The 26,759-nt window shown below is 56.2% G+C and overlaps 7 protein-coding genes across 7 annotated transcripts; 3 read left to right on the top strand and 4 right to left on the bottom strand.

The window, feature by feature from the left end:
* Positions 1 to 396: 396 nt before the first annotated feature.
* Positions 397 to 2,761, top strand: INS49_011340 (uncharacterized protein; the record flags this gene model as incomplete). The annotated part of the gene is made up of 2 exons (XM_043172058.1): positions 397 to 790; positions 855 to 2,761. 2 exons carry the CDS (start codon positions 397 to 399, stop codon positions 2,759 to 2,761), a joined length of 2,301 nt encoding a protein of 766 aa, XP_043023803.1.
* A 771-nt stretch (positions 2,762 to 3,532) lies between these two features.
* On the top strand, positions 3,533 to 6,215 carry INS49_011339 (uncharacterized protein; the record flags this gene model as incomplete). Its single annotated transcript, XM_043172057.1, has 3 exons — positions 3,533 to 4,615; positions 4,781 to 5,506; positions 5,688 to 6,215. 3 exons carry the CDS (start codon positions 3,533 to 3,535, stop codon positions 6,213 to 6,215), a joined length of 2,337 nt encoding a protein of 778 aa, XP_043023802.1.
* Positions 6,216 to 7,534: 1,319 nt separating this feature from the next.
* Positions 7,535 to 8,815, bottom strand: INS49_011338 (uncharacterized protein; the record flags this gene model as incomplete). Its single annotated transcript, XM_043172056.1, has 1 exon — positions 7,535 to 8,815. One exon carries the CDS (start codon positions 8,813 to 8,815, stop codon positions 7,535 to 7,537), a length of 1,281 nt encoding a protein of 426 aa, XP_043023801.1.
* Positions 8,816 to 13,582: 4,767 nt separating this feature from the next.
* On the bottom strand, positions 13,583 to 15,737 carry INS49_011337 (uncharacterized protein; the record flags this gene model as incomplete). The annotated part of the gene is made up of 3 exons (XM_043172055.1): positions 13,583 to 13,847; positions 13,909 to 15,645; positions 15,703 to 15,737. The coding sequence occupies 3 exons, from the start codon at positions 15,735 to 15,737 to the stop codon at positions 13,583 to 13,585; spliced, it is 2,037 nt and encodes a 678-aa protein (XP_043023800.1).
* A 3,131-nt stretch (positions 15,738 to 18,868) lies between these two features.
* Positions 18,869 to 20,961, bottom strand: INS49_011336 (uncharacterized protein; the record flags this gene model as incomplete). The annotated part of the gene is made up of 6 exons (XM_043172054.1): positions 18,869 to 18,919; positions 19,149 to 19,233; positions 19,617 to 20,007; positions 20,237 to 20,501; positions 20,571 to 20,690; positions 20,746 to 20,961. The coding sequence occupies 6 exons, from the start codon at positions 20,959 to 20,961 to the stop codon at positions 18,869 to 18,871; spliced, it is 1,128 nt and encodes a 375-aa protein (XP_043023799.1).
* A 1,319-nt stretch (positions 20,962 to 22,280) lies between these two features.
* Positions 22,281 to 24,345, top strand: INS49_011335 (uncharacterized protein; the record flags this gene model as incomplete). The annotated part of the gene is made up of 3 exons (XM_043172053.1): positions 22,281 to 22,502; positions 22,557 to 22,785; positions 22,898 to 24,345. The coding sequence occupies 3 exons, from the start codon at positions 22,281 to 22,283 to the stop codon at positions 24,343 to 24,345; spliced, it is 1,899 nt and encodes a 632-aa protein (XP_043023798.1).
* A 340-nt stretch (positions 24,346 to 24,685) lies between these two features.
* Positions 24,686 to 25,530, bottom strand: INS49_011334 (uncharacterized protein; the record flags this gene model as incomplete). Its single annotated transcript, XM_043172052.1, has 3 exons — positions 24,686 to 24,898; positions 25,012 to 25,375; positions 25,493 to 25,530. The coding sequence occupies 3 exons, from the start codon at positions 25,528 to 25,530 to the stop codon at positions 24,686 to 24,688; spliced, it is 615 nt and encodes a 204-aa protein (XP_043023797.1).
* Between the last annotated feature and the right edge of the window lie 1,229 nt (positions 25,531 to 26,759).

Here is a 26,759-nt window from a genome sequence, read left to right as displayed (position 1 = left end):
AGCCGCTCTTCAGTAAGACTTGGTGCCAAGCCCGACCTCGTTTCTGGATGAAGCTTCATCCACATTTACCGTGTACACTTGCATTTCAGCCTTTTTGGGATCAGCATCCATCATCAAGAATGCACTTCTAGACCAGCTCGTCCTGCCTCTGTTAGCCCAATCATCACTCGCGAACTGCCCTCGTCGCCGGCGCGGCCACGTTTCCATCCCATCTCTGGCCGCCGTGTTTTGTTCATGCACCGAGATTGCGCTGCATTAGCTCGACCCTTGTCTGTGCTTGCGGCACGACTCTTTCTCGTTCCTGGGGCTTTCCGAAAAGGGCCAACCCCTGTCTCGCCTGTCTCGCCGAAAGATCCATCCGACCCTCCCCAGACGGGGATTTATTAGATGGCCCTCATGGCTGTCTCGCCCGCAGGTGGCACAGACCTCAATCTCTCCCCATCCTCAATTACAGCCAACTGCAATTGTGCCTCAAGCCCCGCCCACGACACTCTCAGCGCGACCAAGTCGAGCAAATCAAGCAGATCAGCGCGGAACACTGTTCATTGGGATCAAGACATCCTCGATCCCTCCGTCAAGGAGAACACTGGCCCAGAAGCGCAGCAAAACAAAGCACCAACCAACACCTCCACCAAGGGCTTCCACTGGACCCTCCGCTCCCAGGATATTCTTTCTGATCTCAGTGACAAAAAGTTTCGCGGTCAGCGACACCGTCCTCAGCTCGTGGCAGAGACGTTCACTGCCCCGGAGGTGCTCGCCGAGTCTATTGACAGCCTCTCGGCTCACAACGGTTCGTCACACAGACTGGTTGTTGATAAATCCCAAATAACTGGCTAATCCATGTTTTCTTCTAGATTCATTTGGTGATCACGACTTAGTCAAGGCAGCCAGACGTCTGGATCCCCTGGAGAACACTTTCGAGAAGCACAGAAAGAAGCAATTTCAATGGGTTCTGTCCCTGCCAGCTTCAGTCTGCTCAAGTCCTGACCAGCCCCGCCCGTCGTTGGATAGCCAACTGAACATCACTGCCTCCTGCATTCCCAGTCAAAGCGACAGGCGGTACTTCGGTTGTAACTTGCTCACTTGGACCGAGGCAGTTGGAAGAGAGGACCAACTTCCTGGCGACCCTGAGGACGAGTACTTGCTTCTGGCAACGCCCATTGATTTGACACCGGACCAGACTACAACAACCGATCCCGAAATTACTTCGCACCGATTCCGTGTCCTTCGGCAAAAAGATCACGACCTTGTAATGGCTACCTCTCGAATGATGAGCAGCCCTGCCAGCGCCGCAACCAGCGGACGCGGTCACTTTAACACCACGCCTCAGAGTGCGAATTGGTCCACTGCTGCAGATGCATCAGAGGACAGCGATAACACTCTCACTATCGAACCACCCCGGCGTCTTATGACGGCACCTATGAGCACGATCGAGGATTCTTTCGAAGAGCTCGACCAGCTTGAGGATGAATTTGAAGCTGTAGCAGCAGCCACGCGCTTGGCCCAAATGTCGAACGCCGGAGAAAAGAAACCCAGGGATCAAGTCGCTCAGTACTCACCTTCCCCCAAGCCGGCATCGAAGACGACCACGCCCAACGGCAAGGCAACTTTCAAGATGGCCAGCTCTGTGCGAGGCAAGCCAAGCGAGTCGTTGCCCCGTAGCTCGACGCGCAAACCCTCGCCTCCGAAGGCAGACTCGGAAGCTGAGAAACCAAACCTTACAACTACCACCAGGAAGGTGGCTCGACCAGCCAGTCTGGCCCCACCAAAGCCCTTACAGCGGGCCAGCAAGACACCGACTATTCCTACCTTTGAGCTGCCGGGCGAAAGGGTCGCGAGGGAGCTCAAGGAGAAGAAAGCAGCCAGACTTTCCATGCAGCTCGACTCGCTGAAGCTTGCCGATGACAAGGCTGCGTCTCAGCGGCCGCCTTCTTTCCGGTCTAGCAAGCCACCCACGATCCCTGACTTTGAGCTTCCTGGTGAAAGGGTCGCCAGGGAGCTGAAGGAGAAGAAGGCAGCCCGGTTGTCCATGCAGGTCGACCCTCAAAAGCTTGCTGAGTCCAGCCCTCCGCCCCAACGGGTCCGCTCTGTGAGGTCCAGCAAGCCCCCGACGGTCCCTAATTTCGAGCTGCCGGGTGAGTCGCACTCGCGGATGAAGAAGGAGCGGCTCGCGGCGAGGCTCAAGGCCGAAGAGGAAGAGATTCGCCAGCGGCGCCAGTTCAAGGCTCGGCCGCCACCTAGCAGCGTGGGCGGTTCTGCGACTGTACGCTCGACCTTTACTAGCCGTCAGCGTGAGTCCCAGGGTGGAACATCGGACCAACAGAGCACAGTCTCCCCGTTGGGCGCCTCACCCAGGTCTGGGGCGGGCAAACGCCAATCGGTCACGATGACACCTTCGGTGGCTCGTACCGTTAGCAACGCGTCCGCGTCCACCGCGCAAACAAATCGCGGGCGCACCTCCAGCGTCGGATCATCCCACTTCAGTGCTCGCGCAACCTCCTCGTCCAACGCTAGTGTCGTGTCGGCCAGCAAGCGGAGCCAGGTATCTAATGAGGAGATGCAGGAGCAGAAGTCCCGCGGCAGGGAGATCTATACGCGGGACAACTCGTACGGCCAGGACAAGGAGCGAGAGAAGCTTGAGCGCCAACAGGCAGTCCAGTTGGCGCGACAGAAGTATGCCGAGCAGAACCGCATGCGGGTTGCGGGCAAGGGCCTGAAGCAGCAGCAGCCATCGACTGCTCCCGGGGCAGGCCTCGACTAGGAGAGCGTGCCTGCAATGCCTGCCACACCCCCAGATGACGAGCCCCCTCAGGTGCCGGCGCACAGGGAGTTTCATGGCTTTGCGATAAAGAGCCGCGTGGAGTGAGTGATTAACGAGCTGATGATTTGACGAGTTGGCGTTTGGTTGTCTGTATTGTCCCTGCCGGTGTTGTACCACGTGTCGCGGAGGACTTGTTTGTGGTTATTTGCACGTTTTGTACCGGGCGTTGATTGGGTTTGGTGCAGTCTCTGGCAGGGTGGAGCAACAGATGCTCTCAATCACCCGCACGGGGTTATGAGACTCGGGCCAGTCCCATCATTTGGCTGTCGTGGATGGACCGCCACGAGGGATTCGAGCATCGTGTATATTTATACGCCCTTTTTGGCAAAATTCGGGGAGGACTAGGTCGGCATGAGAACAACGGGCGAGCATGGCTGTGTGTAGGCGCAAATGATGGCGTGCTGTAGGATAGATAACCATGATGAGTACCTGATATGGTCCTAGGGCTCCCCAAGGAGAGTCCCCAAGGAGGGTATCATATCAGGGCAGTGGACGCAGCCTTGAGCACCCCTTCCTTGGATGCGTGAGATGTGGTGATACCGTGAGAAAGGACGAACCATGTGCCCGTATTACCTGCCCACCGGCCAGGGTCTGTCTGGCTGTCGAATTACCGAGGATGGAGACAACAAAGGGCCAAGGCGTGTATCTTTCCCTCCTCTCTGCCTCACAATACTTTAGCAGCAGCAATAATTAGTATTGCCCGAACCGTCAATGGCGCCCGGTTCGCTCACCAAGGCCTCGCTCCGTGGGCAGATTGGGGTTGGGCACGGGGAGAGCGTGCGAGGCGACGGCGGGGAGGGAGGAATCCACGCCAAGCTTCGGCAGCTACTTGTAGCAGCGCACCACGTCCACAAACCGACACTTGCCCTCGCCTTTGGCCTAATTGCTCTCGGCCTCGTCGCATATTTTCGGCAGCAACGCATCTCTTGCACCTCGATCTGGATCCTACGGAGCCGTCGGCGTCGACAATACTGGCCCTCGCGGAACCGCTCTCCCAGTAGAAAAGGGGGCGCGGCCGGCGCGGCCTGCCTCACCGCCTCAGCCTGTGATACTTCGAGCGACCAGGCACTGGACATGGCCAGGCAGGAGAAGAAGGAGCAGCAACAGCCAGGGTCGGAGAACCGGAACCCTCTCCGGCCCAGGCCCCGCACGCCCACGCCGCACACGGGGCCGTCTGCGACCGTCCACCTCGCCCAGGGCCGCTACACGGGGGTGCTCCTGCCGGCCAGCTTCGCCGTGCCGCGCGCCGTCGAGGCCTGGCGCGGCATCCCCTTCGCGCAGACGACGGGCGGCCAGAACCGCTTCCGGCCTCCCGTCCCGTTGGCCGTGTCGGCGTCGTCGGCGGCGACCCCCTTGGACGCCAGCGCCTTCGGGCCCGTGTGCCCGGGCACGGCTTCGCGGATCCCGGGGATGGTCGACGGCGAGGACTGCCTCAACCTCAACGTGTACCGCCCGGCCGTGTCGTCGCCGTATGGGCCGGGCGGCGGCGCCGCCTCCAAGATGCCCGTGGTGGTCTACGTGCACGGCGGGGCGTTCAACGGCGGGCTGGGCACCGAGCGCGACATGAGCAGCTTCGTGGGCTGGTCCAGCACGCCCATCGTCGGCGTCAACTTCAACTACCGCGTCGGGGCGCTGGGGTTCCCGAGCTCGACCACGGCGGAGCGCGAGGGGGCGCTGAACCTCGGGCTGAGGGACCAGAGGCTGCTGTTCGAGTGGGTGAGGCAGAACATTGGCCAGTTTGGGGGCGATGAGGCCCGCGTCACGCTCATGGGGATGAGCGCGGGAGCGCATTCGGTGCGTTCTTTTGCCTTTTACTGAGTCCAGAGCGCTCCGTTATGGCCATGTTCCCTTTGCATATCACCGCCGTCGTCTTTATTGGAAGTTGGCTCAGTGCGCAATACTTGTTGCGTCATTTTCTTCTTGCCAGTACCACAGTCACACATGCTAACTCGGGTCCAGATCGGATACCATCTACAATCATACACATCAGAAGATGCCCCCTTCCACCGCGCAATAATGGAGTCCGGGGGCGCCACCGCGCGCGCAACCCTGTCATCATCTCACCCGCGCACAGAGGGGCAGTTCAGGGAATTCCTTGCCGCGGCAGGGATCGAGCCCACCCACACGCCTGCGGATCAGGTCTTCCCCATACTACGCTCGCTGCCGCTGGAAACAATCCTCTACGCCTCCAGCACCGTCTTCTCGCGGTACCAGGACCCGATCCGGTGGCCCTTCCAGCCCGTCGTCGAGTCCCTCCCGTCGTCCGGTGGCGGCAACGAGGGACGCAGCAGCAACGGCGGCGTCATCCCTGACCTCCCCATCAACCACTTCCGCCGCGGCAGCCACCTGAGGATCCCCGTGCTGGCGGGCTTCAATACCAACGAGGGCACCGTCTTCGCCTCGCCGCGCGTCGACACCGGCGACGAGTTCCTCGGCAAGTTCGCCGCTATGATTCCTGGTCTCGGCGGGGCCGACCTCGCCGCGCTGGCGAGGCTGTACCCGGACCCCGTCACCGACCCCTCGGGCCCGTACGCGAGCGTGCCGCCCGGCTTCGGCCGCCAGTGGGCGCGCTACGAGGCCGCGTACTCGCATTATGCCTATATATGTCCCGTCCTCCAGACTGGTCACTTCCACAGCGACCACGACGAGAGCGGCGGCGGCGGGGATGATTATCCTGTTTGGATCGTGAGTAGAAGAAGTTTCCTCTATTTACACTTGGCTCTCCTGTGTAGGCCCTGGGGCCAACTGCCATTGCCGGTCCAGCAAGCTCTGCACATGAGCCAAGCGGTGCCTCCCATTTGCTCATCTTACTTTCTCTTGACACGGAAGAGCGAAGGAACAGAAAAGACTAACCCCGGTGATACAGTACCACTTCGCGGCCCTCTCCCGACCCGACTTCGGCGGCAAGGCCAACCACGTCGACGAGGCCGCCCTGGTCGCCCACGACATGGCCGCCATCGGCGGCTTCCCGGGCCTGGTGAGGACTTCCGACGCCATGCACGGGGCATGGACGCGCTTCATCGCCACCGGAGACCCGAACCCGGCGCACATCGACGGGGAGGCGGGTCACTACTCCGCCTTGTCGTCGTCAGCCTCGACGCCCTTCTGGCCGCGCTTCAGCAGCCCCCTGGTGGGCGACACGGCCCTGGCGCCGGGACAGCTGCGGCGCAAGGGCCGGTCGGAGGGGGAGGAGTGCGGCCGCGTCATGATGTTCGGGCTGGGCAACGACGAGCGCATGGGCGGTGCCGGGAGGTCGACGCCCGGTGTTCCCGCGACTGTGGTCAGGATGACAGACGGTGAGGTCGAGAAGTGCCGGTTCTGGTGGGAGCGGGTTGAGCTGAGCGAGGGGACGGGCCGCAGGCTGGGGAGGGGCGCCGCGAGGTCTAATCTGTGATGTGTGTATGTATGTCTGTGCCCTCTTTCCCCCCCCCCCCCCCTCCTCTCCCTCCGAGTAGTGATAGTCTCTCATGGGGTAGATCATGTGCTAGCCTCCAGGACAACTGGACTAGCCCGTCGACGGATGTCGTCGACTGATGGAGAGGAGAAAGCAGGGAGCAAAATCCGGGCTCCAGAGCTAGGATATCTACGATACAGGGACGGTGCACATTGTTGTTATACTTAGACTACTTGGATATTTGCAACACCAGTAGCAATAGCCATGACCATACTTGAAGCATATAGCGGCCTCGTGACCTCCTACTGTTCAGATTACGTCTAGTAGTACAGTGCACAGGTGGTGTCTTCGTAGCCAATAAACCAATCAGTAGTAACATCCCTCCATCACGTCCTTCCAAGGTTCGGTGCCATGAATGCGCTGATACAAGGAACAGATGCTAGTGTTCTGCTCGGGAAGACTCACCACGTGTCAGGACCCGCCATTACAGAATCTTGAATATGGGCACTCTGGCACATGGCAATGGAGGAACAACACGAATTCACAGAAGAGCAAGTCGATGAAATCCATATATATGTTATTAGCCTCTCGGCTAGCTGAGCTCCGACCACACTCTGTGACGGAACTCCAAGGCAATCGAGCCACATCCCCCAACCATTCATATGTTCTAGTAAAGCATCAACAACTAGGCACGTAGATATGTACAACCATTTCCTTCAAAACACGACTCATGGCTCCATATTGTACAGCATCTTAGTTGTTCCTCCTCCTTTTCGAGACCTGCAGCCACACTGTGCGAGCAAGTCCCCCAGATCTCTTGAGCATCAAAAATCAGCTCCAGCCTTACCAATCAGCCGTTGGTAAATTGCCGTCCGGCTCAAGAGATCCTTCCATCTCCGGAGCCACTTCGCTTTTGGTTTCGATAGCCCGTGGTCGAGGTCGTGGGAATTATCCTCTCCAAGCATACAACGGGACATGTGCGCGTGCGTTGTCCGATTAGATGCGTGTACTGTGCTTTGCGAGGTCGTGTCGAACTCGAACATTATGATTGCATACAACCAGAGAAGTTAAATTGGAACAACAAAGGAGAATTTTTGCCATAGAACACCACTAAACGCCGCCAAAAAGTGATGATGATATTTTGTCCGAACGCCGAAGGATGGGATTAAAGCCAGTATTGTGGGTAGACGTGTCCGGATGTAGGGTGGAAGAAGGGTATCTATCGTAAAAGCTCATGCCTGGTGGTTGTACACAACCGTCTCCGGCAAACGGCTCAACGCGCAATGTGACCGGTTCAGAAGATGGCGCCGTCAAACGCATTAGAAGTTTTGTGAGATGCCGGCGCTCTGGTTTTGCGGGAAGTGCGAGGGGTTCTCGATGCGCGTGTTTCGTCGTGCCGGGTTATCCCTAATAACAGGCTGACCACCAGGCGGGCTGTTGTATGCACCGTTCTCGGTGTAAGGATCGTATTGTGCGTAGTACTGGTCTCCACCATAGGCCTGGCCAATCTCTCCGGACCCGTCTGAGGGTGCGCCGGCACTGTAGGATGAGGATGCGTTGGACGGCCCTCGCCGGACGTTGCCTCCCCGATTGTTAGCCGTGGACGGGCCCATAGCACCGAGTATTTCGCCTTCAGGAGAGTGGTGCCCTTCTTGCATCAGGGGCTCGCCGGGGTGTGTGGCCCGCGTCGGTGAAGCACCGTCGGAGTAGGGTTGGTCTGAGTATGGGGTATCGGAGACCATGCCGCCGGACATGGTCGTCGAGGCCTTGCGGCCTGTCGAGCCGCCTAACGTTGTCGATCCCCATCCACGGTATCCTGACGAGGAGTCTTCCTTCATTTCGTAGCCAGCGCCACCACCAGAGCCAGGAATTGTAGGATCCGCGTTCGGGTTGTAGGTGTAGTCCTCGACCTCCTTCCGTCTCTCTTCAGCCGCCTCCTTGCGTGCCTTGCGTTTCCTCCACAGCCAGAGGCCCAGAGCGACCAGAATTGCCACAGCGGCGATAGGGACAACCACCGCGACGGCGATAGTCCCACCGGTCCCTATGCCATTGCTGGAGTTGGACTCGCTGCTCTGTATCGATCCGGCACTGGTCTCAGACGCCGAGCCCGCGTTGGTGGGAGTTGGTGTGTTGATGACGGTCCTCGTAATGACCTGAGTACTCGTAGTCCCATCAGAAACAATGACAGAGGAAGAGACTGAAGTTTCTGTCGTCGGGGTCGGGGTTGCCGTTGTTGATGTCGAAGAAGAAGTAGTCTCCTCAGACGTCGAGGACGTGGTTGGGGTAGTCTCAGCAGTTGTCAAAGTTGTAGGCTCTGCCGTTGTTGTCGGGGGGGTTGTTGGTGGATCCGAGGTAGTTGTTGCTGAAGTGAGAGTAGTAGGCACCGGTTCTGAAGTCGGTGTTGTCACCGTCTGCGCAGTACTGGCGGTGGTCTCCGGAGCTAAGGAGGTGGAGGTAGTGTCAGCAGGAGTACTTGTCAGCGTATCGGCCGGCGTGCTGGTCGGCGTCGCGGACGGCTCCGACGTCGCCGACGCAGTAGCCGTGGAGACTGTCGCAGCAGTATCACCCGTACTTAGGGAGGTGGCATTGCTCGCCGACATGATTAATAAGGGCTTGAACGTCAACTGGCTAGACGTAGGCCTAGAAGTGGGAGCCATGTTAGCGATGCTGCGAGACCAAAGAATTCACGAGACATCTTGGGACTCAGCGCTCGAGAGCAAATTGGGAAGAAGGCAAGATGAGGCAAGCGAAGATAAGGTAACGAGACGTCGCAGATCGACAGACAAAACAGACTAGACAATTCACAGGCGTGTGCGATGATACAGATTGTTTGGGTGACGCGCGAAGGGTACACATGTGAAGCAGAGGCGCGAGTGACAGCGCATTGGCAGGGTTGATCAGTGAGCATACCTGAATTGATGGGTTCGTCAGAGAGTCGACTGCAGCGAGTCGACGGGACTGATGCAGGTCCCAGGTGAGACGTGGAGCCGGAGGAAGCTGGGGACTCGTTGTGGACGTGCGATGGTTTGCAGTGCGTCTCGCCGTGGTGGATGTTGCAGCAGAAAGGGGGGCAAATTGACGCCGCAGGAAAGAAAACTGCTGGATGTGGCGGGACGAGAGAGTTGGGCGTCAAACAGTGGCCGGCCACGCAAGATGGTCGGAGAGCCAGTCGATCTGGGCTGGGCGGCTGAAGAGACGAGATAGACGCCCCAACTCCGGAACCCCAAGGAGAAAGCCTGCAGGGCGGAGATTGACGGTCCAGAGCTTGTGCCTGTCCTGTTGACTCGGGGGTCGCGGGACGCGGGTCTCGGGCTGGAATGCTTTGATCGAAAGGCCCAAAGTTGACGCGACTCTCTTGTCGAAAGCAGTGTGCTGTGTATCCTGGGGTGCAGTCGAGCGGAGAGGAATGGAAGGAATCTCCAATGCCAGGGGAACACGAGGAATTGGATGGGGTTATTAGAGAGGGCGCGGTGGTAGTGCCGGGTAGACGAGACAGGCAAGCGTCTGGTGGCCGGCTAAGCAGGTCGGCGGGCTTGCCTGGCTTGGTGGTGTGGTGTGGTGTGCTGAGTGGGTGGTGCACCGTCCTCGGGACTATTCTCCTCCTTCTGCCGTGGCAATCAATCCAAGGCGCACACCTCTCCAATTGCGGGTGAGGACTTTTGGTCTCGACTGCTCGACTGCAGGGCAGGATCCTGATTGACTGTTTGGGGTCGGAGAAGGATGTTGCTTGTTCGCCCCCCGAGTCTCTTCCTCTTCCTTTTCTGGGCGGCAAGTCGACTGGCAGACGCGCAGACGCCAGATGCCAAATCTCCCAAATTTGTCCGAAGTGATTGACGGGTGAGAGTTGACGGTCAGTCAAGTCGGTTTTGGCGAGAGTGGAAAGTGGCTTGGAGACTCTTTTGGCAACCTCTGCAACGTTTTGGAACGTCTGGGAAGTTGGACCGGCGGAGCCAAGATGAGGTCAGGCCCAGAGGAGCAAGGCAGGGCAGGGCAGCAGGGCAGGGGAGGGCGATGCAGCTAGCAGGTAGCTTGGTGGGCGCAGCGTCAGTCCCCCTTTGGCTTTGGATCTCTTGGCGGCGAGCAAAGCAGACAGGCTCAAGACGGGCAGGACGGGACTCGAGGGGGCCAGCTGGGAAAGGACTCAACAAGACGAGTGCTCTAGCGTGTGTCGTATCGGGAGTGCTAGCGAGCAGCTCTGAGTGGCGGAATCCCCACAGCCCCCGGTCCTCGCTTCCCTTTTCCTCTCACCTTCTTACAGTACTTGCCGTAGCTCCGTCTCACTGTGAGGTCACTGAGCCAGAGTCCAGTCGAGCTGGCCCGAGGCTGTCTCGGTCCTCCTCTCCGTCTTTCTTCGGATCGGCAGTGACGGCGTCCAAAAACCCACGGACGGGGCCTTTTCCCCTCCTCGTGTCTGCGACGCAGATCTTTGCGTTGTTGTCGTTATCGCCTTGACGATGATGCACCACCTTCCCGTTTCCTCGCACTGACACGGTCAGGGCTGAGCTGGCGAAATAAAAAATTTAAAAAAAAAAAAAAAAAAAAAAAAAAAAAAAAAACTAGCTCTGCTGTTTCGTAGCCAGGACCGGGAGGGACAAAATGTGCCCAGATTGCTGAGGGTCGGATTGCTGATTCATGTGTTGACGGAGGCCCTGTTCCTCAATCTCGCAGAGGTGGAGCTGACATTTACACTTTGCTTGCCTTGGCTTTGCAAACTGACGATCCTTCCTGCTCTTCCCGTCTGTTCTTTTGCGTCCTCTGTCTGCTCGAGGTCGGCTTGGGTGTCGTGTTGTATCTCGTCTTGTTTGCTCGTGTCCTGGTGTGGCCGTAATCCGACCGTGCTGGTGTCCTCCTCGACACGACACGGTAGCCAGGCTGTCGGCTCGGCCGTCTAGCTGACACCAAGAGACGCCGGCTGCAAAAAAGAAGTGGGAGGCGAAGCTCCAGCGCTTTTCTCTTTAGACTCGCCAATTGGGTCTTCTGTTGCTATTTGCGTCCTGAGACCAATCTCGTGGTTGGCAGGTTAGTCGGAGCTCTTTTTGACGATCAACCAGGAGGCCCTCTTTTGGTTTGTTTGTCTCCACCTCTTGGAATACGTCAGATGAGCCGGTGTGCTCATCTACCGTGTAACAAGTACGGTGCTCTTCCAGATGGCCGGATTGATACGGCCCGTGGGCGATTGGGCAATCTCTTGGTGGATCGCCGTTGCTTTCGTGATCGGATGCTTCGGTGCGAATGGTCGAGAATGTTTCTATCGCCTGTGCTTGCAGATAGATGGATAAATGATAGACTACAAGTCGGCGAGATCGACAATGGTGGTCCTAACACATTTCAGCGACCTTGAGACTGGTCATGACCACTTTGAGCCGTCGAGGGCTATACATATATCAATGCCACATTCGCCTATAGAGACAGCACCTAAGCTTCGGCCGAGACCGTTCCGAACGCACTGCATGATAACCATCATGCAGTGCGACAGCAGGGCAGGTTCAATGCATAGTCTGAAGGCGACAGGCTACCCAAGCATGAGCGATGCCACTTGATGACTACATGGTGTTTCGGCGTCTCCATTACGCCGAACCATCATCAATCCCAAGGAGGCGGCGGGAATGGGAAGGTCAATCATCGTGGTAGTGTATGGCATCTGTAAGCGACGAGCATATTTCACGCACAACTCAGTCCACAAAGAGGCAACAACCAGCCTGCACAATACAGACCGCTTCCCGGTCTCACACACGACGGTCCAGCCTCTCAGACGGCGTTGCTGGACACCACCATCACGCATTCCCGGGGGCGAAGGTGGGATGAAAAGCTACCCCGTGGTGACCATCACGCACAGAACATGTGTTGCTCACCCACTGCTTACAGTATCACCGCAGCTCGTCCTACTGTAGTCTACCTACTAGGTAGCCAGCCCCTCAAACCGGCCATCCCACTCCGATTATCTCACCCGTCTGTCCTACAGTCGAGTATCCCAAAGTCGTGAGGTCGTTCATCCAAGGGCCGATTATCCCACTGTCGATTATCCCAAAGCAGGTCGGCCATCCTATGCCGAAGGAGGAGGAGGTCGAAATGCCAACGGAGACATGCCGGCACTATGTCTTGGGGGCTTCACTCACACACCGAGCCTTCGGCCCCTCTCCGCGCTCCCTGTGTTTTGACTGGCCGAACATAATCACATACCTGAAATCCTCCAGGTGAGGAAATCAACAGGGAGGAATGACGTTTCGCATTATCTCATCGTCTATTGCGGTATAAGGCCAGAAAAGCTGGGTCGGTTTTTTTTAAATTCCAAGGATGTCACAACCATTAACACCGAGTGCTTATAGCCCCCCCCCCCAGGCTCCCCCGTTCACGTCATAAACCCCAGGGTCAGCGCCGAGGTCGATCGTCGATTAGCTAGGCCAGGGGGGAAGTGAGGGCCACCCTGTATGCTAAACCGGTCAAATTCCAGAACGGCCCTGCCCATGATTGTTCCATGTCTCTCATCCGACATCATATTGTGACGGTGGACGGGCTCTAGGAAATATAGTGAGCACCAGTCAAAAGGGGGACGGCTGTCGACGGTGAATCCGAACCTAGCAGCACTCGCTCAAGCGCGCAAATGGCTAGCGTGCTTGCTTGGAAACCTTTGAATGGTTCGCTGGCATTCTGCGGGCTCCCTCACTAGGCGAAACAGAGTTTCGCTGGATGCTGCAGCAGTAAGCCTGTGGTAACGTGTGATTCAGCGTTGGAGATGGCGCGCACAGATTAACCGTGGCGCATTTGCCGTCCCGTCAGAACTAGTCGCGGCTGAGAGCTATATTCAGCGAGACCGAGACGCCACAGGCTTTTGACAATTGAATAACGTCTTGTTGACGACCTGGACGTGACCAGCGTCACAAGCACTCCGAGGCATTCAGTAAATCAAGGGACCAGAGGGACTAGTGGAAGATACACTTCAGATTTATTCAGAAGTCTTTTCTACCATTGTTAAGAATTATATAAAACACAGGAATTTCCCTAGATACACTCCTCTATAGATGCAGTTCGTGCCAGGTAAGGCCAGCCAGGCCATGACAGGCTGCGCCCACCTCTACCCGCGGGCAGCAGCAGACATTAACCACTATGTTGTTGGTAGGGTAATTGTCGCGTCGTGGCGGGGAAGCAGTCCTCGCAAGAAGATATCGAACAAAATATCAACCCAAATCATCAACTCCGTTGAACCTGGGCCAGTTTATATGGTCTGGCCCCATGCTTTGATTCGCCAGTGCTGCCATTTCGCCACGCCATGAAACACCTAGTTCTGTTGTCAAGTAGTTTATATGGGCCCCTCAAGAGTCTAGGTTGTGCAATATGTACAATCAACCGTCCGCATGGGGGGTCGCCTCTTAAGACTGCTTCTTCGTGTCTACACCACCAATGTTCCACGTCGGCTTCAGTGAATCCATTGCTGAATCTTGAGTGAAGATGACATCTCCGGGCAGACGGCTGACACGGCCAGCACCGCTGCGCATGGCGTAGCTGGCTGCTTGCGACACACCGCTGCGGTTGGACCGGATGGAGCCCGCGTCACTCATCGTGTCGGGGTCCTTGAACTTGCGTGGTGGAGCGAAGTCAAGGCCGGTAAATGTGCTGGACTTCCGCAGGATGTGACTGTTTCCGAACTGTTAGTGCATTGCACGTGAGTGGGTGCCGGGGGAGACAGGATACTTACGGGCTGGGAAGAGCGGCCATCTCGTCGAACGTGCTCACTAGTGGTGAGGCAGCGGGGAGCTTTGGCGCGTATGGGCGACGCTCGCCGAGAGGACTCTGGGACCTTCCGGACGCGCGTTCGCTAAAGCTCTCTGGGGGAGCGAAGTCGGCCGCGTTGATAAGGGAGAAGTGGTCGTCCGTGAGCTTGGATGGGGTGGGCAGGGTGTTCAAGGCAGCGGGAGGAGGCATGGGCTTCCGGGGCCTTCCGGACATGGCGGAACCGGAGCGAGGAGCACGGGCGGAGGCAGACGAGTCAGGTCGTGGTCCAAAAGACATGGCCGAGACAGCACGTGGCATGCTCATGCCGCTGATGGAACCTCCATGGGGGCGGCCGCGGAATGGCCCTCTGGGTCCAGGCGATCCCGGACCCCTTGGCCCAGGACCACGAGGACCAGGGCCACGCGGGCCGGGGAAGCGGGATCCAGATGGAGGAGGCGTCATCGCACGACGGCCAACAGGCTGCGCGTATGGCATGATGAACTGGTTCGAATCAGGGTCGAAGTAGGCACCATCTCCCAGTTGGTTTGCACCACCCGGGGCGTACTGTGTCTGTCTGTTGGGGTCCTTGTCCTCGAAGTATTCCTTGTAGAAGGATCGGATGCGGTTAGCCCGTGTCTCTGGGTCCTCAGACTCTATCACCTCATCTGGCGGCAGAGGCCGGAATCCAATGGACAGGCGGTTGCTGTTCTGCACCGGAACACCGAGAGCGCTCTCGCGAACACGTCCACGTCCACGCTCCTCCTCTTCTTGAGGCTCCTGGATCGCCGGAGGGAAGCTGTAGTCGGCATAGTCGTCGGTGTACTCGATTGCGGCAGAAACACTTTGGTGACCAGGACCGGCATTGACGGCAACCTCGGCGAACGGGGAGTTTTGCTTGGGGGCTTGGGGACCGTCCAACACGCCGAGGCCGAGGCTGCTGTTGGTGGTTGACCGTATCGCGAGCTCATCAACCGATTCCTTGCTGGTGTGGCTTACTGAGAAGTCGGGCATGTTCAATTCCTTCACTGGCTCAGGAGCACCCCTCTGTGCCACCGGAGCAGGCTGTTGGATTTCGGGGATGACAGGAACGGGGGAAGAAGTATCGTGATGCGGCATAGGCTCATGCTCCGGGACAGTCGGTTCCTTCCCGGGAGCCGATGGTACAAATTCGGAGGCCGGAGACTCAACAGCAGTCACTGACGACGAAGCACTGGGTGTCAGAGGAGAGGGTGACTTGGGGTATGAGTTCTGTCGCAGAGGGGTAGGCTGTGGGTAGCCGGGGGACTTGGGATAGGCGTAGGACTGGCGGGATACGCGCTTCGTTGAGGTTGTGGTCATCGAGGGCGTGTATCGGCTGGACTTTTCGAAGGAGCGGATGGAGCCTGTCTCGCTCATGTAGGTGGCGATCGGTCGGTATGGGTCGTCGGGCTGATGCAGCGTTTTGGCGAGGGAATTCATCGACTCTCGAGAGCCTTGGACGTGCTCAGGCAGCAGGTAAGGGCTCGACAGGTTCATGTCGAGTGACAGACCACGGGTCTTCTTTGACTTCTCCCCACCGAGACCCAGAGCACTCTTGCGCTTCGACTTGGAACTGCCCGCATCTCCCACACCGAAATCCAATGATTTGTGAGCCTCATTGGCATCCTCCAACGCTTGGCGTCTAACATTCCTGCGGTGGAAGTAGAAGAGAACACACGCAAACGCTACCACCACCGGAACCCTGTGTCACTATCAGCATGCCATACCTGTCAAGTCACCGCGGATTAAATTGACTCACAAGACACCGACGGTGATTTGCGTCGACACGTTCATGTTGGTGGGCTTCTCGCAAGTGTTTGACGATGTGCTGGAACTGCAGTCCGAGGAACCTGACGACCGGCCAACCACACGACTAGGGACGACGTTCCAAGCTCTTTCCACGCTCTCCTGCTCAGACTGCGCGGCGAGACTCCTCCGCAATGGTACCCTTGGTCCTAGATGGTGTGCGTAGTTCATTCCATCCATACCTGCGGTTCAAGCAACCAGCTCTATGATGAAGCGGTTTCGAAAGGCCGGGCACGTTGCTGTCGGGTTGATTGCCGAGTCCACACACAAAGAGAAGAGGTTCACAGTCCAAGCACAAGACAATCAGTCCTACAGGAATTAAGGCTTTGTCGTCGAGGTCGTGAATGGGGTAGGGCGGCTGGGGTGCGTGGAAGGAGAGACTGGCTGGCTTGCAGGCTAAGGAATGAGGCAATTGACAAACTCCAGATGCCTTAGCTTCGAGAAAGAGCGGCTGTTCAAAAAGATAGAACGACTATATAAAAATGAGTGACTTGAGGATTGAGGACCGGTTGTAACGAATGTGCGACCTGCTGGCAGGCTTGCGAAGGCGAGGACGACGACTAGGAGGGTATTACAAGCATCGAAGTCCTCTCGGTGAAGCTTCACGCCAAGGCAGGGTCGGTGGTGAGAAGAGGAGTGGGATCCTGATGAGGAACAGGAAGGAGAGACAAAACAGTGATCGACCGGGCGGCAGAAGAGGAAGCGGCTCAAAGAAGAGCGGCCCAGGCCCAGCACCAATACAAGCACCCACCGGCGACACCCAAGATAGAGCGGGTCGGGGAAATGAGAAGGAGACCGGGGGACGGGGGCACTGAGGTATCGTCAAATGTTCATCCAATCTGTGCCAGGGGCCCCTGAGCGTTTGCGGGACGGGCAAATCAGAGGGCTGATGTACCTTGCATCTCAGGGACAGGGGCGTGCGGAGCTGAGCCAAACAACTGCACAAGTGCTGCACAAGTCAATGAAACGCACAATTGCGAGCGTCTAATCTCGCCTGTAGATTAGCGTCGGTGCTTTCCTTGCCGCAGGGGACATCACCGAACCCATCCACTTCCAAATAAAATCCAAGTGGGCTGCCGAGATTATGTGGATCGGCACCTCTCAGGGGGTTGACCTGGGAGGTGACCGACGCTCTTTGTTAATCATCGCAGCAGCTGAAGCAGCACCAGCAACAGCAGCAAGCAACTGCGAGAGAAGCTTGCAGCTCGGCCATCCCAGCAGATTGAGCCGTTGGAACCAGAGGGTGGCCTTTGTCGTCCACTGTCTTTGTCGAGCCCGACCATTGGGACACTATAGGCCTGCTGCTTGGCGACAGGTAATCAAGCCACTGCGAAGCATTTGCTTCTTCTCGATTAAGGGGCCAGTCCCGCCGATCTCTCGAGCGCAAAGCTTTATCGGCCGAGTCAGAAGTTCCTGGCCAGCCTGTTTTGCCCAGCACTGCAGCTGGTTACACTTCGGCGCACTGCTGTTTACGGCGCGGCGGGCTGGTGATGAGGAACCCATGGAACCAGACCTGGGCCCGGGCCCAGTGCAACTACACGCCCCGGCAGTGTAAGCAGGGCACGGCAGGGCTATCGTCAGGGGCAGCGTTCGAGAACCAAGCTTGCGGTGATTTCTGCACAACGGGGGGGCCGGTGGAGAACAGGCTAGTCGAACCAAAAGCACGTCGGATTGAGACCCGTATTCCCAGCTGGCTCGTGTAACCTCGTAGAAGGAAGATCCAGGTGCCGTACCGGCTACACGAATTAGCCTCATATTTGCTCCCAATACAAGCCTGCGCGTCATTGGGTCCTCGGTGTTATTATACCTATGCTTCCTTCATATAGATATGTTGCTGCAGACGCAACACGATTTCGCCAGCAGAGGACTTGAACTACGTGGGTGTACTCTCATGGCGCAAGGATATAGCCTGCTTATCGCCTTGGTAGATTAAGAGTCCGCCGTTTGTCTGAGAGCCTGCTTCCAGGCTCTCAGGGATCCCAAGCGTTCGCGTGTGGCCTGACCATTGCAGTGTCTCCTGTGCGATCACCTTCTGGACGAAGCCCTAAAAGTTGGAAGTCTTATCTTGTAAGAGAAGCTCCGAGATGGTATCTCGGTGTGGTCCAGCATAGTTACATGAGGATCTAACAAAGTCTTGCACAATTGACCATACTATGCAAAGCCGTGGCCGACTTGCCTTTTCAAGTCACCTTGACTTCGAATTCTATTTGCTGCTACTCCTTGATGCATGGTATTCGACGAAACCCCTTCCGGACCATGTATGCCTCCTGGATGGCTGGTGCCAATGCTGAAACAGAACGCCATGCTATGCAGATAAAACAGATGGCCGATTCATTCGACTTGGCCACATACCTCACCATTGACACTTTACTTCACTTTTGACCCCTTTCCCAGAGACGGCTGCCACCTACAGCCGCAGGAGTTACTCTCCCTGCCCTGTTTGAAAATTTGTCACAATGTAATTGTTCGTCACCCCAATGCTGTCGAGTCTATGTCATTGGCGAAGAACGCCAACATCTCGATTCGGGACTGGCTGCTCATACAAGTACTTAACATCAGCTGAGACAGTCCGAGTATGTTGAATCTGTGGTGGTGTCTCGCGATAAGCATGGCTGCAAAACATTGTTAGTGACGACGATACCGTTAATACGAAATATTGACTCGCCCTCTGTTATGATACCCCGTTACGTCTTGATGAGTGGGGTTCATTTCGTGGAAAGACGGACGAGGCGCAGGATCCTGATGTACCGCTGCTGCTGTTGGATGAACGGGAACAAAAGCATTTGGCCGTATGAATGTGCTTCCTTTCCGGAAGCCTGGAGATGGCGCACGGTGGGTTTCGCGGTGATGTAGCTGCGCCGAGCTTGAGGCGAGGCCTTGGTTGTAGTCTCTGAACCGGGAAGCGCTGGCTTCTCCATACGCAATGCGACGAGGTTCAGTATTCCTATATGTCACCGAGGGCAAGGTACGCCCAGTGTGCTGATCCATCCTAGGTGGGCTGAAGTCCCGCACCCGAGACGGATCTGTTTCCCAGGATGGCGGAGGAGAGGCCTCTCTGTGTACGCGAATGACCCGTTTTGAGGTTACAATAGGAGCCTCGCGCGGGCGACGATTGTCCTCTAGGGGTTCTCGTACTCGATAGACCCTTCTTGCGTGCTCAGGTGTTGAGACTGCCAAGTTGGTTTGTGATCCATGGTAATAGTCGCGTTGCGTCACGACCTGCTCACCAATTCGCGAGGGCATTGCTGGTCTCAGTCGGCCATTGCTGCCAGGATCCGACTGCTCATACTGGAAGTCTCCTGTGTGGTTTTGCAAAGGTGGCGGGTGTGGGAAAGGAACGGTCCGTCCAGCAGGCACTTGCTCTGGACCTCTGGGTTCCCCACGAATTACCTGACGCACAAATTGAGGCACGTCTGGTCCTGAGTGGGGAGATGCAGGCTCGATAGACGGGACGAGATAGTCCTTCAGCTCTTCGTGATAGGATCTTTGTGGAGCTGGGCCAGATTGCAGATCAGAACCAACCGGAACACGAGTGATACGCCTGCCAACGATCATTGCTTCCGGAGGGACAGACTGAGAACCTGACTGGGGAGCAGACGGACGACCGGGATAGCTGGCCATAGGCACGTGCCGTTGAGGTTCAAGATTAGCAACCGGGAAGCGGTCATTTGGGCGCGGGGTGATTGGCCCTGATTGTGTCCACCACGGTAGAAATATGAAGGGGTCAAAGTCATATATGAGTTCCGAGGAGAGTCAGCTCTGGGCACAGGTGAGATGATCTCAAGTGAGGGAAGCCGCCGGGAGCCCTGGCTGGGTATCCTGTCCATAGGTGCAGCTTGGCCGACTGTACCAGTATTTTGGGCATACCGGTTGCGATTTACGGCTTCTTCCCAGCGCTTGGCCACAGCCTCGTAACGCTTGAAGCCACGGTTAGTCTTCTTAGATCTTTGTGGCTTGGTTCGCTGGGAAGAGCGGCCTTCAGCAGCAGGTGACATCGGATGTCTATGTGAGAGCGCCTTGCTCGGCCTCGATAGCGTCGCATATCTGAGCCTGTGTTGAGAGTTACCAGCTCTCGAAGAATTTGTGAGATTGATCTGAGAGTCCGGAGCTGTGGTGATGCGCACAAAGTCCTCATCGCTGGACTCCTCGTCATCCGAGTCTTCGTCTGAGTCGTCGGACAGAACAATGACCTCGCGCAAGATCTCGTCGAACTGGTCCCGCCCAGTCTCTTCGTCTCCTCGCCACTTGACGAGGAAATCTAGACAATGCTGTTCGACAACTTTTCTGGCGGTCGGGTAGCCAGCCTCCCTCAGAAGCTGGTCGTATCGGGTATGATTGTGACGAATGTGGGCTAGGACGGCGAGTTGCACACGCCGAGAAAGGGGCAGTGTCCCCACCATGCCCACAACTGGCTGTCCTTGGAAGGTTCCGCCCTATAAACCATGACATGTTTACAATCAACTCTTGCTTATCGGTGTATCATGTACTGACCTTCTTGAAAGCATGCTCGATGATCATCTGCCTGTCGGTATTCGGTATTCGTGGGAAAAGATCTCTAAGCGCAGCGTCGGCTTGCGCATTGTATTCCTCCTGACTGTCAGGAATCGGTTCTGGCTCCCCTGAGTTCGAGGCAGTCGAGGCATCTTCCTCGCCAATCTGAGCACGCGCCTCTTCGACAATGGTACGTCTGATATGGTGGCCGCTTCGGCTCATCTGAAGTGCGAGCTTGTTTGCGTTGGCATCCTTTGCCGTCTGAGAATGCGTTCGGTCGTTAAAGACATGTCCTACAACTGGTAAGTAAAAGTGCTGGGTTTGACGTACACTAACGATGAAGATCATCGCGTCCCGCTCTCGTGAAAGGTCCTTGCATGCTTTGGTAAGCTCGGGGTTCCCAATAGGGACGAATTCGAATCCGGGAGGAGGGACTTTGTCAGTTGACACCTGCGTCGAATCAGCTGCGTACACACGATGAGGAGATGGCGATGGTGCCGTGTACCTCGAACTCGAGCTTTTTCTCCTTTTTGTCATGGTTCTCGAAAACCTGGAAGTAAGACTTGTGCTTCGATGTGATGTTCTTTTCCGGGAGGGCAATCAGGTCTGTTCGGACGGGTGCCGTCCATGCGCTGTTGTCCCTCCCTGTTCTCTGATGTCTCTCTTTCGCGGTCTTGCCGGCGGTTGCAGCCGCCAGGCTTGTTTTCTTCTCCCTCCCCATGGCGAACGGATCCTCATGAGCTTACCATGATGGTACACAATGTAGACAGAGGGTATCAATAACGGAAACAGAAGGAGGAAAATCAACTCGGAGCGACCAAGAGAACGACGAGTGTAAACCGTGTTCTAGGCGACACTCGGAGCGTCAACTTGTCACTTCGTTGCTCTCCCGGCGCGCACAGGTTCAACAAGCGCGGCTTGCTGAACCAGAGAAGCCCAAGAGCAGGACGGAAGTCAGAGAAAGGAAAGCCAAGGAAGATGGGCTGCCCAGTCTGCGGGCGGGAAAGCCTCGTGGACCACAACTCGAAGGAGGTGCGAGAAGTGGAAGACGAGGCAAGCAGAGAAGTACACGCAGAAACACAGCAGTGCACGAGTCACTGAAGCCGGGCAACAACAATAACGGCGGTCGTGGGCGGAGCCTGGTGAAGCGTGGGAAGAGAAAGGAGCCGTTTTCTAAGGTGGGAGAAAGAAGCCTGGCAGACGGTGACAATCCATGCGCCGCTTTTGGTGGCGGTCCAGGCGGGTCAGGCTTCAACGCTATCTCTGCTTGCGCCCAGCTTAGTAAGCGACTTCCATTTCACCTAGGTACCTAGGTATTCAGTACAAGGCGCGACGGCCAGGGGCCACCAACCCCCCCTTCCCCGGAGGCCATCCCAGGGTTCACCCCTAGGAGAATGGATATTTGCACCTGGCAAAACGGATAGTAGATACATCGGCACATCACCAGCACTAAACCAACACCCACGCCCAATTAACACACCTAATCTACATACTCAACACCTATACCTAATTCACATACTTAATTTCTATGTTTAGGGCTGATTTAAATGCCTAGGGCTAACCAGGTATGCTACTTAGATATATAAATTGGGTGTGTGAATTGGGCATTTGGTTTGGGTGTGTAGGTGTTTGGGTGCTGGATGTGTGGGTGCTGGGCGTGTGGGCGTTGGGTGTATAGGTGTTGGGTGTTGGGTGTGTAGGTGTTGAGTGTGAGTGTGATTTAGGTCTGGTGTAGCTATGGCGCGAGTGATGTACCGGTGTACCTTCCGTTTTTGCAGGTGTGAATCCCCTATTCTCCTATATGTAGCGTGGAGCCAGCTGAAGCTTGATCGGTAAGGGCCCTCCTGCCTCTGCCGGCCTGGCGGATGTGCAGCCCGCCCTCACACGTCTAACGTACACCACATGCCGTCCCAGGGCTCAACCCTAGAAGCTCTGCTGCATGTCTTGACTACACAGACGGCCTCATAACCTCTCTACACTTTAGATGGGCATGCTGATGACTGCGAATATAAGAACACGCAGCACGTGGCCGAGTCAAACATGGCAGAGTCCGAGCTTGGTTCATCCTTTATCCCAGCCCTTCACAAGCCGTCTGCTCTCTTGCCCATAGCGAAGCATCGGCAGAGCCTGCTCTACCTGGTCGAGACTCGCCAGGTCACTATCGTTGTTGGGCAGACCGGAAGTGGAAAGACAACGCAAATACCTCAATTTCTCGAGAAGGCTGGCTGGTGCGCTAATGGCAAAGTCATCGCCGTCACACAAGTGAGTCCATGCCTTTCTCCATGCCAGATAGCGCTCGCTGACCAGACTCTTTAGCCACGTCGCGTAGCTGCAACAACTGTAGCCGTCAGGGTAGCCGAGGAGACGGGCAGTGAGCTGGGCAAAGAGGTGGGATACTCCATCCGCTTCGACGATGTCTCATCGGCAGCGACCCGCATCAAGTTTCTGACGGATGGATTGCTCATCCGCGAGGCCCTTGTTGATCCGCTATTGTCTCGTTACTCCGTCATCATGGTCGACGAGGCGCATGAACGGTCAATTTCAAGTGACTTCCTTCTAGGGTTACTTAGCAAGATCCTCAAACGGCGCCCAGAATTGAGAATAATTATAAGCAGCGCCACTCTTCAAGCTGAAGAATTCCTCGAATTCTTCACTAGGCGTGGTGAGACGCAAGGGCACGATCAGCCCCAGGTCACAGGTGCCATCATCAGTATTGAGGGCCGGACATATCCCATTTGATATACTCTACCTGGAATCACCTGCTGAAAACTATGTTGAAAAGGCCGTCAGTACCGTGCTCGAAATCCACGCCAAAGAGCCAAAAGGCGATATCCTTGTCTTCCTAACAGGAAGAGACGAGATCGAGTTTGCAATCAATGCAGTCGCGCAGCGCTCTACGCAGTCAGATCCGGCATCGCAAGTCCTGCCGTTACCACTGTATGCTGGGCTCTCGACAGAACAACAGATGTATGTCTTTGCGCAGGCACCAGACAACACGAGAAAGGTCATCTTTTCGACGAACATCGCCGAAGCTTCGGTCACAATCGACGGTATTACCTACGTGGTGGATTCTGGTTTTGTCAAAGAGCGTGCTTACAACCCAATATCCGGCATTGAAACACTGACAGCGGTTCCCACCTCCAAAGCAGCAGCTTCTCAGAGAGCGGGCCGAGCAGGCAGGACAAGACCGGGAAAGTGCTATAGACTCTACAAGGAGGAGACATACATGGGTTTGCCCGATGCCAACGTACCAGAAATCCAGAGATCAAACCTAGCGCCGTTTATACTGCAGCTCGGGGCTCTTGGAATCACCAACTTCCTGCGGTTCGACTTTCTGACACCACCTCCGGCTGAGTTGATGTCCAGGGCCCTCGAGCTACTTTATTCGCTTGGTGCCTTGGACGACTATTGCAAGTTGACGAGACCGCTGGGAATGCGGATGGCAGAACTGGCGGTGGAGCCGATGATGGCCAAAACCTTGCTCTCTGCCACTCTGTTTGGATGCGTCAGCGAGATAATAACCATAGCAGCCATGACGAGCATTGGAGGCAGCGTGTGGGTTCAGAATGATGCTGACCGGCAGAAGGAGCTAGAAAGCTCGAGGCGGAAGTTCGCAGCGGAGGAAGGCGACCACCTCACTCTTCTCAATGCATATCAGGCTTTTGTGAGCACGGGGCGGAAGGAGGGCCGTTTCTGCCATGACAACAACCTCAACTTCAAGGCTATGACCCGTGCAGTCAGTATAAGAGCACAGTTGAAACGGCGTCTTGAGCGATTCGGCATCAATATGGAAGAGTCGCTCGCAGTCAAGCACACCACAGACAACGATCCAGCGAGAAAGGCTGAGCAAATAAGACGCTGCCTTACCACAGGATATTTTTCACAGGCGGCGAGAATGGTACCCGATGGCACGTTCCGCACCATCGACGGTGGAACGGTCCTCCATGCCCATCCGAGCAGCATCATGTTTAATAGGAAGGCTGATTGGGTCATTTTCACGGAAGTCATGGAAACCGCCAACAAAACGTTCATCCGAGATATCTGCAGGATTGAGAAGGGCTGGCTGCTTGAGTATGCACCCAATTTCTACCAGCTCAAGAAGTAATCCAGCATATCACCCACGAATGAATCGGTCCGGCCTGCCAATTGCAATGGTCTCCAGTCAGTAATTCTGCAGGGATCCTAAAGACTTGTTTGGAGCACTTCAAAGCATGTAGAAGGAAACCAAACGTGGTCCGTAGTGAACAGGTTCAACATAGACCTGATACTTTCGATGAAGCAACAATACACCCACCCAGCTGTCATGCAAGCTGCTCCCCGAGCTCAAGGGCATTCATACACTCGATGCCAAATCTCGCGACGGTGCACATAAGGACCACTGTGCTTTCCTCGCAAGCGCGCCTCAGATAGCGCAGCCAACACCTGTTACCGCGCTACCCCAGGTCTCATGATGCAAGCATAGCTTGTTGTTCCGGTTGTTTCTGTTTCACCCTTGCAGGCTGTGGTTCTGGTATCATCTCGTGGGCGGGGAGTGCGGTATCTGGGACGTTGGGCAGCGGCGCCCTCTCTCCCAGTTCGGCTTCCATGGCCGCCAGCTCTTCCTCGACCTCGTCCTCGTCCTGGTTCGATATCTTGCCCCCGAGCATCTCGCTGACCTCCTATAGTTTTGGACCCACAAATTAGCGCCCGGAACAGTCACATTAGAGGGGGCAAGGGGGAGGGTTGGGGGCCCCCGAAAGGAATTCAGTCAGACATCCGCAGTCACACTCACATTCTGATACGCGATCGCGTCGGCAGTCTCCCCCATAAGCTTCTCGACGTGCTCTATGCCGCCCATCTCGGCGTGTATCTCCTTGAGGACCTTTGTGCCCTGCTGCAGGCCGAAGACGACATCCTTCTGTATCTGGGCGAACTCGACGTTGGCCGTCAGCTTCTCGAGCTGCTCCAGCTGGCCGTCGGTCTGCGCGAGGAGCGACTCCTGGTACTTCTTGCGGCGCAGGGCGAGCAGGGCGCGCTTCTTGTCGCCCTTGGCCAGCATCTGCTTTGCGATCTCGGTCTCGCGGTCGGTGAGGACGGTTATGCGCCGCTGGTACTGGTGCAGCTTGTCGCGCTGGGTTTTGAGGTCGAGGACGGCCCTTTGGGAGAGGAGAGCATGTCGATTAGCTATGTACTTGTGCGACTGGGGCGCATGCATCTGGGGTGGGAGAGTCTTTTGGGATCTATGGATGTTTGGGTTGTTCTGGCTGCCTCACTTGTCCTGGGCCGTGACCCGACTGGAGTTGTTGCCCATGATCTTGCTTGCAACATGTAGAGGTGTGAACCAGCAGTATTGATGGCTTTCCGCTATGTTCTCATCGATCTGCCGTGTCAAGTCATGGTGAAGAGCACTTGGGACGGACCAAAAGGTCGTCAGGGTTTCAAGGCCGATAACGTTCCAGACGTTCCCAGGCTGATATCATATGGCAGGTCACAGGCGTGCCCAGGGTTGTTGCAGCCAAGCGATCTGGCTGCCTGTCGCTTAACAACCCGGAACAGGTCTGACAGGTAGTACCGTACTGAGCACCACCTGCAGCAAGAGTACCTGGGTACCTCTGAAAGCGTCACATGCAAGGAACCGCCTCAAGACCAATGCACCTGCGTGCAGTAGGATAGAGAAAATGAATTCAACGTCCTTTGGTGGATAGAAGGCTTACGCACAAGAAGTTATTTGCTGCCAACCCCGCGATCGTGGGCCGAGTGTGCGGCTCTCTGCTGCTAATACCACCTGGCCAAGTGGGCTACTGTCACTACGTTCTTCTTTACACCATTCCTTCTTAGACTGGAGCTGAGCGCTTCTCACCGGCGCAAATTGATTCAGCGCAATCCGTTACAGCGTCGGCGACCTACTTATACATGGGCCCATGGCTCACATCGTCATCTCGCTCTCGTAACTGTGTCACTTTCCTTTTCAAATGGCGAGAGTCATGTTATCCTTCACAACGGCAACGGCTTACGTAAATCCCTCTTAGTCCGCGCGGCCTTTTGCGAGAGCTGAACGGAGACGAAAGCTTCATCACAAGGGAATGCCCAATTATAACAGCTTCACCGCCCATGTCGGCATGGGACAGACACAGTTGCGCGTGAGGTGAATCAACCACGACTTATTGATCTTGTCTGTGATGCAATGAAGCGGATACGAGAACACGGACAACCAATCTGCGAAAAGCTCGATTTCCAAATTGCGTGAAACAGGAAGATCCACCGTATTACGCTCTGGCCAGCTCCGTCTCCTAAGCCAACTTTATATGGAGAGAAGCCACTTCAACCAGCCGTGGTGTTCTCTGCTTTTTCTGGTACGAGGTCCTCACAGATTCCGATACACGGCCTTGAAAATGCTTCATCTCACAACAATCCCACCTATTTGGACTCATCTAAGATTTGTTGGGGGATGACTAAGCACTCCCCTCTCTTTTAATATACCATACCTTCCATAGCCCGCTTAGCATTAGCTTTTCTTAATATATATATACTTTATAAGAT

The sequence above is a fragment of the Diaporthe citri genome, assembly GCF_014595645.1.
Source record: "Diaporthe citri strain NFHF-8-4 chromosome Unknown scaffold_5, whole genome shotgun sequence".
In the NCBI taxonomy this organism is placed as follows: Eukaryota; Fungi; Ascomycota; class Sordariomycetes; order Diaporthales; family Diaporthaceae; genus Diaporthe; species Diaporthe citri.
This window is presented reverse-complemented; position numbering and strand designations above follow the sequence as displayed.